The 18,145-nt window shown below is 38.8% G+C and overlaps 2 protein-coding genes across 2 annotated transcripts; both read left to right on the top strand.

Moving 5' to 3' along the window:
- Nucleotides 1–10,857: 10,857 nt before the first annotated feature.
- On the top strand, nt 10,858–11,934 carry LOC129250437 (uncharacterized). Its single transcript, XM_054890056.1, has one exon. It carries the CDS (start codon nt 10,858–10,860, stop codon nt 11,932–11,934), a length of 1,077 nt encoding a protein of 358 aa, XP_054746031.1.
- A 2,607-nt stretch (nt 11,935–14,541) lies between these two features.
- LOC129250436 (uncharacterized) lies at nt 14,542–15,252 on the top strand. The gene has a single exon (XM_054890055.1). It carries the CDS (start codon nt 14,542–14,544, stop codon nt 15,250–15,252), a length of 711 nt encoding a protein of 236 aa, XP_054746030.1.
- The last annotated feature ends 2,893 nt before the right edge of the window (nt 15,253–18,145 follow it).

Here is an 18,145-nt window from a genome sequence, read left to right as displayed (position 1 = left end):
TTTAGTCGAGTTTATGGAATCTCATCCAGATTTGGCGAAGAATTTTTCGAAGGGCGACAGAGTTGCTGTTGAGGAAAAGTGGAAAGAGCTAACGACGCTGCTAAATGCAGAAGGGCCGCCCCAAAACAGTTATGTATATATTTACTTTTAATATGAATCTTATATGAATATCTTATAAAAACTACTGTATTCCTCATTTTCAGCAATTTCCCTATCAATTGGATAGTTTTCTAATACGCTTTAATATATATATTTACTTTTAATATGAATAAATTTTATGTTTCATAATATTAAATTTCTAGCAATAGAGTATCTTATAAAAACTACTGTATTCCTCATTTTCAGCAATTTCCCTATCAATTGGATTGTTTTCTAATCCGCTTTCTGTTTCAATGTCATCTATTTGATTACTCCTACATATGTTATGTAGTGCACAACAAACATTTATTAAGCTTAATATTAAGTTATCTATATATATAAAAATGAAATGATGTTCGTTTGTACGCATTTTTTTGGGCCGATACGAGGCCAATTTTATTCGTTCTTTTTTCATATTATAGGGATCCACTAGGGGAAGGTTTTTAGCAAAAAAAAATTTCTTTTAAATATTTTCTTCATATAAAAAAAGAAAAAATCAAAATATAGTACAAAACAAAACTTGCTCGATTCTTAGATTAAAGTAAGTTTCGAATCGACATTCATTTTATGTGTACAACTTTCTTTGAATTTTTCGTTATTGTATACAGAAATTTCAAATGATTCGAATGAAAACTTTTTTTTATTTTTTATTTCTTCCATAAAATATTACACCTGTCGTTAGACAATAAGTAATTTGATTTACAAAAAGATGGAATGAGAGTGATATTGAAGGGCCAATGCCCCAAGCTCATTTAGAAGAAATATATAAATATTATTTAAAAACAAGTGGTTAACAAACAATGACATATACGATTAGTTGACAATTGATTACAAGGATTTTGCAAGATCTGTTGGTGTTTGACGGTTAAGCCGACTTTGGGTAGATTTTTCTTTATTTGGTAGTCTTCTCATCATAGGATTTGTATGCGTTAATAGTCTATTTATGTGTCTTCTGCTAGCGCTTTGTATCATCAATAGTATCGATGTCAAGGTCGCGACGAATATCTGCGTTAGGTATGTACCAAGGTGCATTAGTTAAGGTCCTAAGTATTTATGAAAATAATGTTTCAATTCAATTGAGCAATGCTTTCTTTGACCAATTCTATATTATATGGAAATGAATGCGTTTGCAAACGATGTTTTCGGCTATGAACAAATGTTGGAATCGAATGAAAAAGGAAAGAAACGCGAAATGATAAAAAAAATTCTTGGAAAATTTAAAATGAATGGTGCTTCATTGGAAAAATTCAAAGGTAATAAGAACATACACAAGATAAAGTTAGAATTCGAATTTTTAGATTTATTTTGTTTATTTCTCATTTTTTCAGAAGTACACCACACAACAACTCATTCCAACTCTGATTTTGAAATCCTGTTGGAATTGGTGATCGATAATTTTGTCACTATAATGGTCAATGGAACTTTGCGTGTATCAGACCCGCATATTATTTACCATATCAACTCTTTATGGAACATATGGACCAAATGAACACAAATAAATAATTTAGTTTTGTTTTGATTTTTTGCAACATTTTGGTTTTCAGTTAATACAATGAAAACAATACTGTTTTTTCGTGAACACAAAATTCTAAATTTATTACGTTGTTTGTTTAGAATTTTTTTTAGAAAAAAAGTAAATTTTTTGGTTTTGAGGAAATTTGTTTATTGTTGCTATTTGTGAAAGCGTAGATATTTGTAAGTATTTGACTATAATCCTAAAAGTTAATGGAATACCACTATGACACATAGAAAACATTTTTTCAAAGGGGTGTTTTTCGAAAATTATAAAAAAAATTGTTTTCAAAAATTTTGAAGAAATAAAGTAAAATAAAAAAATTTCGAAAGCATGAAATTTTTTCAAAACCAAATTTTGCTCAAAAAGATAAAAGAAATTTCTTCGAAAAGGTGTTTTTCTAAAATTACAAAAAAAAAAAAAATTTGAAAAATTTTAAACAAATAAAATAAAATAAAACTTTTTCAAGTGTATGAAATTTTTTCAAAACAAAATTTTCTGAAAACCAAACAAAATTAAAAAAAAAAATGATGTTTTCAAAGCATTTCATATTCCAGTATTAATAGAGAATACATTTTTTCGAGGGGGTGTTTTTCAAAGCGGAAAAAAATCTTTTTTAACAAATCAATTTAAACTTTTACAAAAGTATGAAATTTTATCAAGAACAAAATTTTCTCAAAAACGTTAAATTAAAAAAAAAATAGTTTTTTCAAAATATTTAATTTTCAGCAATTAACTGAGAAGAAATTTGTTAGAGCGAAGTGTTTTTCAAAACTTCGAAAAACACTTTTTAACCAAACAAAAATAAAACTTTTTTCAAAAACAACAGGAATGATAACATTGCCTAACAATCTCTGCACTTTTGCACAGTCTAAAGAGGCATTGATACAGAGTGTACAATATTTCCAAACATAGTTCAACATTACAAAAACCATGATTGACTCAGCGAGAGAGCAATTTTAGCTGGGAAAAATAAGGACGTCAATGATATAAATTCAGCTATTTTAGATCAAATACCAGGTGACATAGTTGCGTATAAGTCAATGGACACTATTACTGATCAAGATGAGGTCGTAAATTATCCAACTGAATTCTTAAACTCACTCGATTTGCCAGGCTTACCACCTCATAATTTACGATTAAAAATTGGAGCACCGATTATTATGCTGCGCAATAGTAATGTGCCCCGACTTTGCAACGGTACCAGACTCGCTGTGAAGAAGCTAATGGGTAACGTTATCGAAGCAACAATTTTGAAAGGGAAGTACAAAGGAGAAGACATTTTGATACCCTGAATTCCACTGATTCCGGCGGATTTACCATTCGATTTCAAACGTTTGCAGTTCCCTATTCGCCTTGCCTTCGCTATGAGAATTAATAAGGCGCAAGGACAGTCTCTACAAATGTGCGGTATTAATTTAGAATACCCAATTTTTCCTCATGGACAATTGTATGTAGCTTGCTCACGAGTTGGCAAACCATCGTCATTATTCACGCGAAAGATGAAAAAACGAAAAACGTTGTCTACCAAAAAGTGTTACAATAAAGTTCGAATGAAATTGTATCAAAGAATTTGCTTTGTTTCGTATTAATTTTATTCTCTTTCAGCAAATCATTGAATTTCAATTGTTATTATTTTCAATTGTTGTTATTTTCAATTGTTCATAAAAATTGTTCATATTTAAGTCAAATATGCGCCGTTTTGTTCGATGACGAGTTCCCAACGAGATGCCAACTTCATAATACCCCTCTCATAGAAGCTCGCTTCCCTTTTGTCAAAAAACTCGGAGAGCAAATTTTCACAGGACTCTCTTGTGGACAACTTCCGACTACCAAGTTCGTTCGCCATGGACAGAAATAGGTGGTAATCACTTGGTGCGAGATCCGGTCTATACGGTGGATGCAAAAGAACCTCCCATCCGAGCTCCCGGAGCTTCTGGCGCGTCACCAAAGATGTGTGTGGCCTGGCGTTGTCCTGATGGAAGACAATTCGGCCTCTGTTGATCAAAGATGGCCTCTTCTGCATGAGTGCTGCATTCAAGCGGCCCAGTCGTTTGCAGTACAGGTCCGAATTGAGCGTTTGGCCATAGGGGAGCAGCTCATAGTGGATGATTCCCTGCCAATCCCACCAAACACACAGAAGAACCTTCCTGGCCGTCAATCCAGGCTTGGCCACCGTCGACCGTTTGCGCTTCACGTTGTCGCAAGTGACCCACTTTTCATCGCCAGTCACCATCCGCTTCAAAAACTGGTCGATTTTGTTGCGATTCAGAAGCGATTCGCATGCATCCATACGGGCAAAAATGTTTTCTTGCGTCAAGTCGTGTGGCACCCATACATCGAGCTTCTTTTTGAATCCAAGCTTCTTCAAATGGTTTATAACGGTTTGATGACTCATACCCAGCTCTTGGCCGATGCTACGGCTGCTACTATGCCGGTCTCTTTCGATCAATTCAGCGATTTTATCGCAATTTTTGACGACAGGCCTTCCGGACCGTGGCGCATCTTCGATCACCTCTGCACCAGAACGAAAACGTTGAAACCATCGTTGTGCGGTGGAAATGGAAACTGTATCGGGTCCATAAACTGCACAAATTTTATTGGCAGCATGAGATGAATTTTTGCCTTTATCGTAGTAGTACTGTAAAATATGCCGTATTTTCTCTTTATTTTACTCCATGTTTGCGACGCTATAACTCACGAACGACTAAAAGCAAACAACAATTAATCAAACACGTGTTAGCACGTGAAAAGAGCTTTCCCAAAAGCTCTAGCGTGAACCGATGCAACGAATACAACTAGAACTACGCGCTTGCAAAGACAAGCTTGCGGAAATACCGCAAGCCTTTTATATACTTTACTGTTATACTTTACTGTTTCTCGCTGTCGCTATTTCTTTACCTGTTTCTATTTACTTTCTACAGCTAGACTTTCCGTTCTTCCTATTTCTATTTACTTAACTGCATACTCTCTCTAACTCTCCACATACTGTTCTTCCATTTCCGCTATTTCTTTTATCTTAGTTTTAGGCATAATATAACTGTTGAAATGCTACTTTATAAAAGCAACCCTTGCAATGCATATGTTCATGTTCGAATTGTCGAACATAAGCATTAATAAGAAAGCACATGAATTTTAAACTTGTTTTCGGATGTAACCGCCACTTGCGTTCTGTCAATAAAAACAACAGGTTATGGGACCAGATCGCGCGTGTTCAATTTAAAGTGAAGTTGAAGATTTATTTCGGCATGAGTTCCATGTACCAAATCGAGAAGCTGGACGAAAAGAATTATGATTCTTGGAGCGTTCAGATGCGTAGCGTGTTGGTGCTTTCGGAATTATGGAAATATACGTCTGGGGAATGCAAGAGAGAGGATATAGCAGATGAAGGCGAAGTGGCGCAGTGGATTGCCCGCGATGTGAAGGCTTTGGCCATGATTAACTTAAGTCTAAGGCCAGCGCAACTGAATTACTTGCGGCATTGCAAATCATCGACGGAAGCGTGGAAAAAACTAAACAAGGTTTATCAACCAAGTGGTCCGGTAAGAAAAGTTTCGCTTTACAAAAAGTTGTTGAGCCTAAGAATGACAGAGGGCGAAAACGTTGCGACGTACTTAAATGTGTTTACCGCAATCATGGACAAATTAGCTGAGGTGGGCTTAGAGCTAAATGAAGAGTTAGTTGCCATCATATTATTGCCTAGTCTTCCAAAAGAATTCGATAATTTCGTGATAGCGATGGAGACTAGGGACAATCTTCCAGCGGTTGACGTGTTGAAATTGAAAGTTCTAGAAGAAGGTGAGCGTCGTGGTAACGTGCATGAGCATGCATCAAACGAAATTAACATACAGCAAGCATTTGCAGCGAAGTCGACGCAGGGTAGCGACAGAGAAAAGAAAAGCGTTAATTTCAAAAGTGTTACATGCTATCGTTGTGGGTAGAAGGGCCACATAAAAAGCAATTGTCCGAAATCAAACAAATTCATGAATTCAACGAAAGAAGATTCAGCGAAGAAGCGTCAACAACAATGTTCATTCACTGCTTTGGGTGCAACAGACTTCGACACGTTCGACAGAGGAAAATGGTGCTTAGATAGCGGCGCAACCGCGCATATGTGTTGCGATCGCAATTTATTCTCTAACTTCGAGAAGGATACCGAGGTGATTGCATTGGCTGGTGAAAATATGTATCATTCATGCAGAAGGCAAAGGCAGCGTGAATATATCTACGGGGTTGTGTGCTTTGACGTTGAACGATGTTTTGCACGTTCCTTGTATGAGAGGAAATTTTTATTTCTGTCGACCGGGCCGTCGAAATGGGTTGCGCAGTAAGCTCCAACAAAAAGTATGCAACGGTGAAAAAGAACGGTGATGATATTTTACGACTCAAACAAAGCAACAACTTGTTCATGTTTGAAGATAAGCGCAGCAGTTGTTTTGGTGCCATACAAAAGCAAGCAATCATATGGCATAATAGGTATGGGCACTTAAATTATACCAGCTTGACCGAACTTGCACACAAATCTTTAGTTCATGGGATGAAAGAAATAAGTTTCTCGGAAAAGCCAGTATGTAGGACATGTACCTATGTTATGCAAAATTCATACACAACCGTTTCCAAATACAAATGAGCATAGATCAAAGAATTTGCTAGATTTGGTGCATACGGATGTATGTGGGCCTTTTGATACACCATCGCTAGGTGGATCAAAATATTTTCTGACATTCATAGACGATATGTCAAGAAGGATATTTGTCTATTTTATAAAATCGAAAGCTGAGGTGTTCAACAAATTTGTCGCATTTTGTACTATGGTTGAGCGACAAACAGGTAATCGTATTAAAGCGGTAAGAAGCGACAACGGCGGTGAATATATAAATAAACAGTTAAATGATTTTTTCGAGAGTCGAGGCATTATACGTCAATTGTCAGTTCCCTACACTCCGCAGCAAAACGGGGTAGCGGAATGGGCCAACCGCACGTTAGTTGAAATGTCCAGAAGTTTGCTGGTGCATTCGGGTATGCCCGATTCGTTGTGGGCAGAAGCGGTAGCGACGGCAGCGTATTTGCGCAATCGTACGCCGACCAGGGCGCTCAGCAATGAACCGCCTTATGAGGCGTGGTATGGCAAGAAACCATCAGTGCAGCACTTAAAAGTATTTGGTTCTGTGGCGGTGGCGTTGGACAAAACGCATCATAAGAAATTCCAACAAAAAGGTAAGCAGTATGTAATGGTTGGATATTCTCTGGTGCCAAAGGCATATAGGCTATATGATGCAGAGTTGCGGCAAGTAGTCGAAAAGCGGGATGTGTTGTTCGATGAGGCAAGTTGCGTTGAAGGATCTGGTAGTAACGGAATAATGTTTGATTTTGAGTGCAAGCGGCAAGTTCAGATAGAAGCCAATAACAACAACAACAAATCTGGTGACACAAGGGAAAGAGTTAATGAAAAAGACAGCAGCTGTGAGAGTGACACAAATGACAGCGATGATGGTGTGAGAGAAATCAGCAGCGAAAATGACGGATTTCTAAGTGCTGATGAACAGCAGGTGAAGCGTGGACCAGGAAGGCCAATGCTGGTTCGGACAGGTATGCCAAGTCGTCCCAAGAAGAAATTTAACGTATTGAACGCTATGGACACGAGTGAAATAGAACTACCAGAAACATATGAAGCAGCAATGGCTGGTAAGCAAGCGGCTATATGGAAAAAGCCGATGGACAGGGAGCACCAGACTCTCACTTCAAATCAGACTTGGTCATTGGTAGATGTGCCTAAGGGGCAATCGATAATCGGCTGCAAATGGGTGTATAGCATCAAAAGAGACAAACACGGCAACATTGATCGTTATAAGGCGCGTTTGGTGGCGAAAGGCTGTTCACAGACACTTTTTCTCGCTATTAGCGTTAGCGGTAGAGCTGAAAATGTATAGACATCAGATGGATGTGTGCACAGCGTATCTCAACAGTGAGCTTAACGATGTCGTTTATATGAAGCAGCCAAAAGGGTATTGCAGCGGTAGTAATCAGCAAAAGGTTTTGCTGTTAAATAACGCGATTTACGGTCTAAAGCAAAGCGGTAGAGAATGGAATTCCAAGCTGGATGCGACATTGCGTGATTTGGGTTTCATTCAGTGCGAGAGCGAGCGATGTCTTTATAAGAAAGATGTAGAAAATAATCTTTGCCTAATACTTGTATATGTAGATGATCTCCTTCTAGCGTGCCAGTCAAAAGAAGTTATAATGAAAGTCAAAAGTAATATATGCGAAAAGTTTGAGTGCGTTGACAAAGGTTCAGTACAGATGTTTTCGGGCATGCGGATTGAGCGAGATGGAGAACTGGGTGATGTATCGGTTGGACAATCACAGTACATCAAAGATTTGTTGTTACAGCATCGTATCGATTCATGCAGACCGGCATCGACACCACTGGACGCGAGCGACACCGAAAACTATAAAAAGGTTGACGGAACATCTTATCAGTCTATAATTGGTGAGCTGATGTGGCTAGCGTTATCTACGAGACCAGACATCTTTCACTCAGTATCGAAATCGGCGCAGCGTAATAAAGATCCACATAGTGAACATATGGCAGGTATTATCCATGTGTTACGGTATTTAGCAGCTACGACCGATATGAAGTTACATTATCGTGCATCCAAGCAACCATTGAAAGGGTATGCTGACGCGGGTTGGGGTGGCAATAGAGTTGACCGCACGTCTTATACCGGCTACGTGTTCCTTCTGGCTGGTGGTCCGATATCCTGGAAGTCGGAAAAACAGGACTGCGTTGCCTTAAGCAGTACCGAGGCGGAATATTTATCTATGTCATCGCAGCAAAGGAGGTGTTACATCTGCGACGTATTATCATCGAAATTGGTTGTGGCGATGCACGCACACCAACTGTGTTATTTGGAGACAACCTCAGTGCTCAACACCTTGCAAAGAATCCTGTGCACCATGCAGGGACGAAACACATTGATATTAGATATCACTTCGTGAGAAATATTGTTGAGAGAGGCGACATTAAATTAGAATATGTATCAACTTATGAAATGATAGCAGATATATGAACGAAGAATTTGTCAAAAAAGAAACACAATGAATTTTTGGAATTGTTAAGCCTTAAGTAATGTACAAATGATTTTGTAAGAACATCTGCATTGAGGAGGGCTGTTGAAATGCTACTTTATAAAAGCAACCCTAGCAATACATACATATGTTCATGTTCAAATTGTCGAACATAAGCATTAATAAGAAAGCATATGAATTTTAAACTTGTTTTCGGATGTAACCACCACTTGCGTTCTGTCAATAAAAACAACAATAAGGACAGAGCATAATAAAATAAACTCACTTTTGAATTGTTAATCGGACGTGTACGGTGTTATTCTTTGAATTCGAATCCACAGGCAATTAATTTTGCGCTTCCCTAAGTAAAGTTTTTTAAACAATTTAAATATATTCACACACTAGTGAAGAATTTTCATGGCGCCCGAGCAGGGACATTAGTGAGAAAGTGTTATATAAAACAAAAAATAAAGTGATAGTGACGAAAGACCACAAGTTTGCAAATTGTGTAAGCTGCACGCAAAATATTTAATAATTAATAATTAAAATAAATAAGTGCTAATATAGTGCAAAAAGAATATTGCCTGCACGGTCCGTTGACAACCAAAATCAAAAGTCGTCTCGCAAAACCAGCAAAAAAAAAATAGACAAACAGACAACTAAACTAATATACATATGTATGTACGCATTTGTATATAAACAAAACTAGTGCAGTGACTTGAAAAGTGGAGTGGCTGGAAAAGTGAATTGACTGTGAACCCCCAAAAAACAAAACAAAAAAAAACAAAAAATTGTTCGAAATTGAAATAAAATACTTATATACATAAAATATAAATAAAATAAAATATTTATATTCAAAAAGTTAAAAAACAAAAAAACATATAGAACATCGTTACGAAGGGGAGTGAAACTGTGGAGCTATACGGCATATTCACCGGTTCACCAACTGTTCACCACCAATATCCACCGTTACATAGGACATCGAGGGAGGAATGACCTGCAATTGCGTGGCCTGCCAAAGGGAAGTTGAAGCTGGAAACAAACCAGTCCACGATAAACAGGTATTGAGTGCGAAAAATTATATATTATTATATCTATATACATATACATATACTGCCTGTGAAGTGAAGGATACAGTGGGACCCGAGGTAGAGGAACTTGTTTGTCGCCAAATAATTTGCGAGTACTATTTTTCGATTTATTTTCGGGATTTTTTCAAAAACAAAAAAATCTAACTAAATTGCAGTTTCTTAATTCAACCGTAATATTTTCAATATATTAAAAAAAAAAAAAATTTTTCGACAATACAAATTTTGTTTGAGTAAAGACTCAATTGTTCGCTGCTTATTTTCGTTCTCGTTTTCGTTGTTTCTGGTCAAGTTTCAGCTATTATATATTTCAGTATTTATCGCTTTCATTTTTGTGCTGACAAACTTCCAGAACCGTTTTTATTTTACAAAAGCCACAGGCTAAAGCAGCGAACTTTAATCTCAAAACATGAGTAAACCAAAGTCGACTATTTCAAGTCTCTCTCCAAGTAAGGAGATGGTGGACTTAAAGTCTTTAAGCGCCAGAGAACTGTTGCAAAAACGAGCATAGTGCGCATAAAAATGGGTGTCCTTGAAAAGACCATGTCGCTAGATCCAATCGAATTGGAGTGCCGACTCGACATATGAACTCCCACAGCGAAAAACTCATGAAATGTCAGTCGAAAATTGAGGAAATCGACGAAGAAGACATTGCCTGTGGAGAGTTAAAGGACTTAATTGTAGAAACAAAGTCCATTATAAAGTCCATTCTGGCGAGAAATAAATCGTCAATTGCCGAAACATCTTTTATTGCACCTCACAGCTCGCGACTACCAAAAATGTCGTTATCTACGTTCAAAGGAGAATATTCCGAGTTTAAAAACTTTATGGGTCTGTTTGAGAGTTTCATGCACAATGATCCCACTATCCCGGATATTGAAAAATTTAGGCACAGTGAAGTCCTTCCAAATGTCGGAAGAAAATTATCCAAAGGCGTTGGCAAGTTTGAGAAAGGTTTATGACAATAAATGCCTGATATTTTTTAATACAGTGTATACACTTTTTTTATTGTCAAAAATCCAAAGGCCTTCTGCGTCGTCTTTGCGATCAATGATTGATACAGTGACTGCAGTATATGACTCCCTTTTATCGCTGGGTGACGATAAGCTTATTTCAAATGCGATGTTGATTCACATAGTCATGTCGAAGGTTGATCCCACTACTCGGTCAAAGTGGGAGGAGCAACTTGATTATGATAAGCTGCCGCTTTGGGCTGAGTGTGAAGCTATGCTAAACAAGAGATACCAGCATTTATCAGCTGAAGAAGCTTCCTCATCCCAACAAAGGCCAAACAATGAAGATACGCGGCAGAAAACAAAAAATCAACAACTGCGACACTCAAAGATAACATTTATCGCGACAAATTCCAAACTGCCGACTTGCCTTCACTGTGGTTCTAAGGACCATTATTTGACAGCTTGTCCAAAATTCCAAGTGCTTACTGCACTTAAAAGATTTGAATTTGCAAAATCTATTTCCCTGTGCATAAATTGCTTGCGCAAGGGACATACGGCCTCAAAGTGCAAAGCAGATCACTGTGGTGTATGCAACCGTTCGCATCACAACATGTTGCATCAATATCCGATCTCCTTTGAGACCGAGCCGCAACCTTCGACGTCACAGGCCATGCATATTAGCAGCCTGCCTGACCGAGTCATGTTAGCTACAGCCGTAGTTAATGTAAAGGCCAGCTCCGGTGTTTACGTGCAAGCGCGGGCTCTACTTGACTCCGGTTCTCAAGTCAACTTTATGACCGAAGAGCTTATGCAGATATTGCGAATCCGAAAAGCAAAAATCGCTCTAAATATAGTTGGCATTGGCAATTCAAATAAAAAGGTCCAAGGCAAACTAAAAATCTATATAAAATCGAGAATCAACAATTTTGAGTTTTCGGCGGGCTTTTGGGTAACGCGTTCGATATCAGTCAATCACCCAGATCGGACTGTAAACACAAATGGCTGGAAAATCCCACAAAATATTGAACTAGCTGAGCCAAGTTTCTACAAATGTCAGAAAATAGACATACTTTTAGGAGCTGAAATATTCTTTGATCTGTTATCGGTGGGTCAGATCAGAACCAGCCCAAGGCAACCACCGCTGCAAAATACAGTGCTAGGCCACAAATAATAGCTCCAGTGCCCAAGTAAGTAGCACATTATGTCAATTTGAAGAAAGTGTTGGTAGCATTGATGCTACAATCCGAAAATTCTGGGAATTGGAAGAAATTACTGCACAAGTAAATTCCACACGACTGAGTCCAGAGCAAGCTAAATGTGAGGAATTTTTTTCGAGAACCACACTGGAACCACACAATGCGGAAGGCTTCAAGTCAGACTGCCTTTCAAAACCGACCGTAAATTACTCACTCAATCGTATGAAACCGCAGCTCGGCGGTTTCAGGCGCTGGAGAGAAGGACGCGGAAAGATCCAGTATTTCGTGAATTGTACCTGGTCTTCATGCATAAGTATCTCGAATTGGGGCATATGAGTCCAACAAATAATCGACTCCCGAGTTGCGCGTAGTTTTTGATGCTTCGAGTCGGACATCAACACAAGTTGCGTTGAATGAAACCTTGATGGTCGGAGCGATCGTTCAAGAGGAGCTTTTTACGACCTTCGTTCGCTTCCGATTGCACAAATATGCCATGACTGCCGACATCACGAAGATGTATCGTCAAATATTGGTGCATGAAGACGACAGGAACTTCCAGCTCATACTGTGGAGACAGGATCCATCGGAGCATTTGCAAATTTTTCGACTAAGCACCGTAACATACGGCACAGCGCCTGCACCATTTCTCGCCACACGGTGTCTGCAAATGCTAAGCGACAAAAATAAAGCCAAATATCCTTTCGGTTCCAAAGTCATTCGGAATGATTTTTACGTCGACGACCTATTAACAGGATCCGACAGTATAGAAAGCCTCACCCAGTTACAACAGGAAGTAAATACAATTTTAGAATCGGCAGGCCTGAAATTAGCAAAGTGGTTTTCCAATCATACAAGCTCATCGGATAGTGAGAGCCTCCAAAAATTATTGCATCTCAGCGATACTGACTCTACCAAAACGCTGGGAATACACTGGCAGCCGAAAGATGACATTTTTAGCTTCATTCTGGAAGATAATTTTAGCGAGCTGTGAGCAACTAAACGTAATATTTTATCAGTTTCCGCTCGCCTCTTTGACCTTCTTGGTTTGTTAGCCCCGCTAGTCACCAAAGCTTAAATCTTATTACAAGGGCTTTTGATTCAAAAGCTAGACTGGGATGAGTCGATTCCATTGCGGCTTGGCACTAGCTGGCAAAACTTTAAAGCCAATTTGTTGCAGCTTCCATCAATTAGCATTCCTCGGTATGTAAATACAGATTCGAGTGCCAGCTCTCAAATTCATGGCTTTTCCGACGCTTCAATAAGAGCGTATGGCTGCTGCGTATATATACGTAGCCAATCCGCTAGTGGTACAAAAGGCACGCTGGTTACTTCAAAGTCTAGAGTAGCTCCGCTGAAGACTAAATCTCTTCCGCGTTTAGAACTCTCGGCAGCCCATCTTCTTGCCAAATTATGGTCAAGAATTTCACCAATGTTGAGTCGACCAATAGAACAGACAATTTTCTGAACAGACTCCGAAATAGTTCTGCATTGGATTAAAACGCATCCATCGTCGTTGCAAACTTTCGTTGCAAATAGAGTGTCCGAGATCCAAAAGTGGACCCAGAATTTGTCGTGGCGTTATGTGCTCACAAAACAAAATTCAGCGGATCAAGTGTCTCGGGGTTGGATGCATTGGGTCAATATGGCTTAGTGGTCCACAGTTCTTCCTAGAAGACCCTGCTACATGACCAAAAAAGGTCAACTTCAGTCTTTCTCCAGAACAAGAAGCACTCGAGAAGGAGAATAACGCAATTACGTTAACCGCAATCAATGCCTCACCAAATCCACTTCTCGAAATAATTAACAGGTTCTCATCTCACAGAAAAGTGCCTCGGATTTTCGCTTATACCTATATTCAGATGGCTTCGAAAAATACGAGGGCGAAAAGCAGAATCTTAAATAATACCCAAAGCAAAGGAATTACAATTGAGCTTCCTTAAAATTGTCGAAATAATTCAACATTTTGAATTTAGCGATGAAATTAATAAATTATCGAAAAGTAACGTACTTCCCTCAAGTTTGCAGAAATTAACTATATTTCTGCATAAACACTCGGAGCATCATTATCGTTTAAATTGATTCGTGTAGCTGGCCGTTTATTCAACGCGCCATTCCCCTATGATGCTAAGTTCCCTTTGCTATTACGCAAAGACTCGCACTTTGTGAAGGCATACATCCAGTTCGTACATTTTTGTAATCACCATGTCGGTCCAAAGACATTGGAAGCGCGTCTGCGAGAAAAAATTTGGCTGGTAAATGCTCGAGAAGCCTGTAGTCGAACTGTAATAGAATGCATTCACTGTTTTTGTTATAAGCCAAAATTGCAAGGTCAGATCATGGACAATCTACCCGCCGATCGATTACGCGCCCAACGGCCCTTCACAAAATGTGGGGTAGATTACTGCGGGCCCGTTCACATAACCTTAAAAATTCGCAGTCGCCCTCCCGTGAAAATGTATATTGCCATTTTCGTGTGTTTCGCTTCAAAGGCAGTTCATCTAGAACTTGTAACTGATTTAACTGCTGATAAATTTATTTTCGCTCTCAAAAGGTTCATTGGGCGCCGAGGGATGCCAGCCAAAATGTACTGCGACAACGCGACGAACTTTGTGGGAGCAGAGAGGAAGCTGAGGGAGCTCCGGGTAGCCTTTCTGGCACAGAAAGAGGAGATTCTCCAATACGCCGCCGACAAAGGATTCATTTTCGCTTTCATATCTCCGAGGGCACCCCACTTCGGCGGCCTGTGGATAGCAGCAGTGAATTCGGCCAAACATCTGCTGATGCGCGCCGTAGGCAACGAGCTGTTAACCGCCGAAGAAACCGCAACGCTTCTCGTCGAAGTAGAAGCGGTACTGAACTCCCGACCGCTCGCACCACTCAGCAACGACCCCAACGACGCCGAGGCGCTAACGCCGGCGCATCTACTAATCGGTTGCCCCTTGCGAGTTTTGTCAGCCGAGAAGGTACCCGTCAACCTCAGCCGCTGCTTAGAGAGATGGCAGCTTGTTTGCTCTCTCAAGCAACAATTTTGGCGCGCGTGGTCGAAGAGCTACCTTCTGGAGCTTCAGCAGTGCAACAAATGGGTGCACCTGCAGCCCAACGTCCAACCAGTCCAACTCGTCGTCGTCCACGAAGACAACGTACCACCGCAGCATTGGGTGCTGGGTCGAGTAACCGCAACCATTCCCGGAACGGACGGCAAAATTCGCGTCGCAGACAATGCTACTAGGTCGGGTGAAGTACGACGCCCTATCCACAAACTCGCCGTGCTGCCGGTGGAAAACAAAAATTGAAGGCTGTTGGATTCCTTCAATGTGGGCGGTGTTAAGCCAGATTCTGGCAAACTATTCTAATAGAATAATGTAATAATAATAGAATAGAATAAATTAATATAATATTGAATTTAAATAATGAAAATGTATTTAAGCTTAATATTAAGTTATTTTCTATAAGTATATACTTTACTGTTTCTCGCTGTCGCTATTTCTTTACCTGTTTCTATTTACTTTCGAGCATTGACTCTATTTTCTACACCTTACATACTTTCCGTTCTTCCTATTTCTATTAACTTAACTGCATACTCTCTCTAACTCTCCACATACTGTTCTTCCATTTCCGCTATTTATTTGATCTTAGTTTTAGGCATAATACGGGTGGCTGATGAATTTTGCTACATTAAGAAACTCAAATAACTTTTTTTTTTAGTGTATGGAATTCATTTATTTTTTTTCGAGTTAAAGGTCATTAAATTTTATTAAATGTAGCTTAACTAGTTTTAAAAATAATTGAATTTAAATGCCCCCCATGCTCGTTGACACAAGTGCGGCATCTTCGTAAAAAGTTGTTCATTGCTGCTTTGAGAGTTGCGACAGGAATAGCCGCAATTGTTGCCCGAATGGATTGTTTTAGTTCATCCAAATTTGTTGGCTTTGTTTTATAAACTTCTTGTTTACATAAACCCCACAAGAAAAAGTCAGGTGCAGTAAGGTCAGGCGACCTGGGGGGCCAACGAAATTCGGAGTTTCTTGAAATCAGTTTATTGGGAAATTTTCGTCGCAACTCTGTCATAACAGTCTGGGCTATGTGAGACGTTGCCCCATCTTGTTGAAATCACACAGAGTTGAAAGGAATTCTCTTTCGGCGTAGTTCTGGATAGAAAAATTCTTTCAGCATTTTCAAATAACGGTCTCCAGTAACCGTAACGGTGTGACCATTTTCTTCAAAAAAATAAGGCCCATACAAGGACAATACAGCGTGAAGAAACCGCACACCACACTGTCACGCGAAGAGGATGCAATTCCGTCTCGTGGAGTATCTGTGGGTTAGAAGTTTAAATCGAAATGGGCCTCATCAGACATGAAAAGGCAGTTTAACATGTTTTGGTCTTCTTCCACCATTTGCAGGATCTTCTGGAAAAATTCCAAGCGAATCGGCAAGTCTGCTGCATTCAGTTTGTTAACCATTTGAATTTTTTAGGGAAATAAGTCTAAATCTTTGTGCATTATTGTTTGCAAAGACTGTCGGCTAACACCAAGTTGAGCAGATAAGCTTCTTGTTGAATCCCTTGGATTGCTTTGTATAGCTGCAGCTACAGCAGCGATCGTTTCCTCCGTCCGAACTGGTGGGTTTCGATGATAAGGCCTTCTTGCGACTGTTCCTTGCTCAGCAAAATTATTCACCAGTCTCATTATGGTCCATCTGCTCGGGGGATCGCCGCCAAACATCCGCCTGTACTCTCTCTGTACCAAACCTACGGACTCCAGTGCGTGATAGCGGCGGACTATCCAAATTCTTGTTTGCGTGTCCCAGTTATCCATTTTAATAAATTTTAAAGATCAATCTGCAAATTAAAACAAAAATGGAACAGATAACTTAAAAAGAAAAAAAGTTATTCAATTTTTTTTTGGTAGCGGCTTTCATCAGCCACCCTGTATAAGGACAGAGCATAATAAAATAAACTCACTTTTGAATTGATAATCGGACGACTACGGTGTTATTCTTTGAATTCGAATCCACAGGCAATTAATTTCCCTGAGTAAAGTTTTTTTAAACAATTTAAATATATTCACAAACTAGTGAAGAATTTTCATGCCGGAAGTGCAAATTCGGCAAAAAGATGAATTTTTGTTCAATAAATATATAAGTTGCATTATTGCATTTATGTTCAATAAAAAATATAAGTTACATTATTGCATTTTGAATTACCCAATTCTTCGGAATCAAATCAAGCCAACTCCGAACGGCAGATATTTTATGAGGAGCTTTTCATGGCAGAAATACACTCGGAGGTTTGCCATTGCCTGCTGAGTATCGACCGCTATTAGAAATAGTTTTTTTTTTTCTTCATTTTGGTGTTTCACCGAGATTCAAACCGACGTTCTCTCTGTGAATTCCGAATGGTAGTCACGCACCAACCATTCGGTTACGGCGGCCGCCGTGCGCTAATGCTGATATTAATTAAACTTGAATCTGCATTTTGTTTGATAACTTGTTGAATTGAGTTTGCATGTTTTACTTGTTCTAAGCACAGCGATTCTACTTTTAAGTCGTTCATTGTTTAATTTCTTCTTTCTTTTATTTTTGTTAGGGAATTTGGTAAAATGAATTTCTCAAAAATTTAAATTTTTGTATTAAAAAATGTTATATTAAGTGTTTGTATTTCACAAGTTTCAGACTTAATCATAAGGTTTCCTTTCTGTTTTATGTCCATTTTATTACAATTATGTGTTATTTTGGAATAAAAATTCTTAAATGTAAGTATTCTGGGGATGATTTCTTTTACTTTAGTTTCTTTGCAGTCTTGCATATCGCAGTATGCTTCTTCAAAATTGATAATATTTAATAAACATATGTCTGGTTATTTTACTAAGTTTCTTTCTAGGTTTCCCTTAACATAAGTGTCAAAAATGTTATTAATAGGACTATGAATAAGTTCGTGCGGTTTTACAACAGATGGCGTAACTTGATTATTATTCCATCGATCCACATTTCCAAACATTCATTGGAGAGCTACTGTCGTAAGGCACAAACGTCAGTATAAGTTTTTTATTTGAAGCGTAAACAACAATATTTTTACCACACTTGAAAATGTCGAATTTCGTGCCAAATAATGTGTTTTTGCGGGGAATTCTTCTTCATTATTTTAATATGAAGAAAAAAGCAGCCGAAAGTCATCGTATCTTGGTG

Source organism: Anastrepha obliqua, chromosome 6, assembly GCF_027943255.1.
Source record: "Anastrepha obliqua isolate idAnaObli1 chromosome 6, idAnaObli1_1.0, whole genome shotgun sequence".
In the NCBI taxonomy this organism is placed as follows: Eukaryota; Metazoa; Arthropoda; class Insecta; order Diptera; family Tephritidae; genus Anastrepha; species Anastrepha obliqua.
The sequence above is the reverse complement of the archived record's forward strand: the minus strand, read 5'-3'. Positions and strand labels throughout refer to the sequence as shown.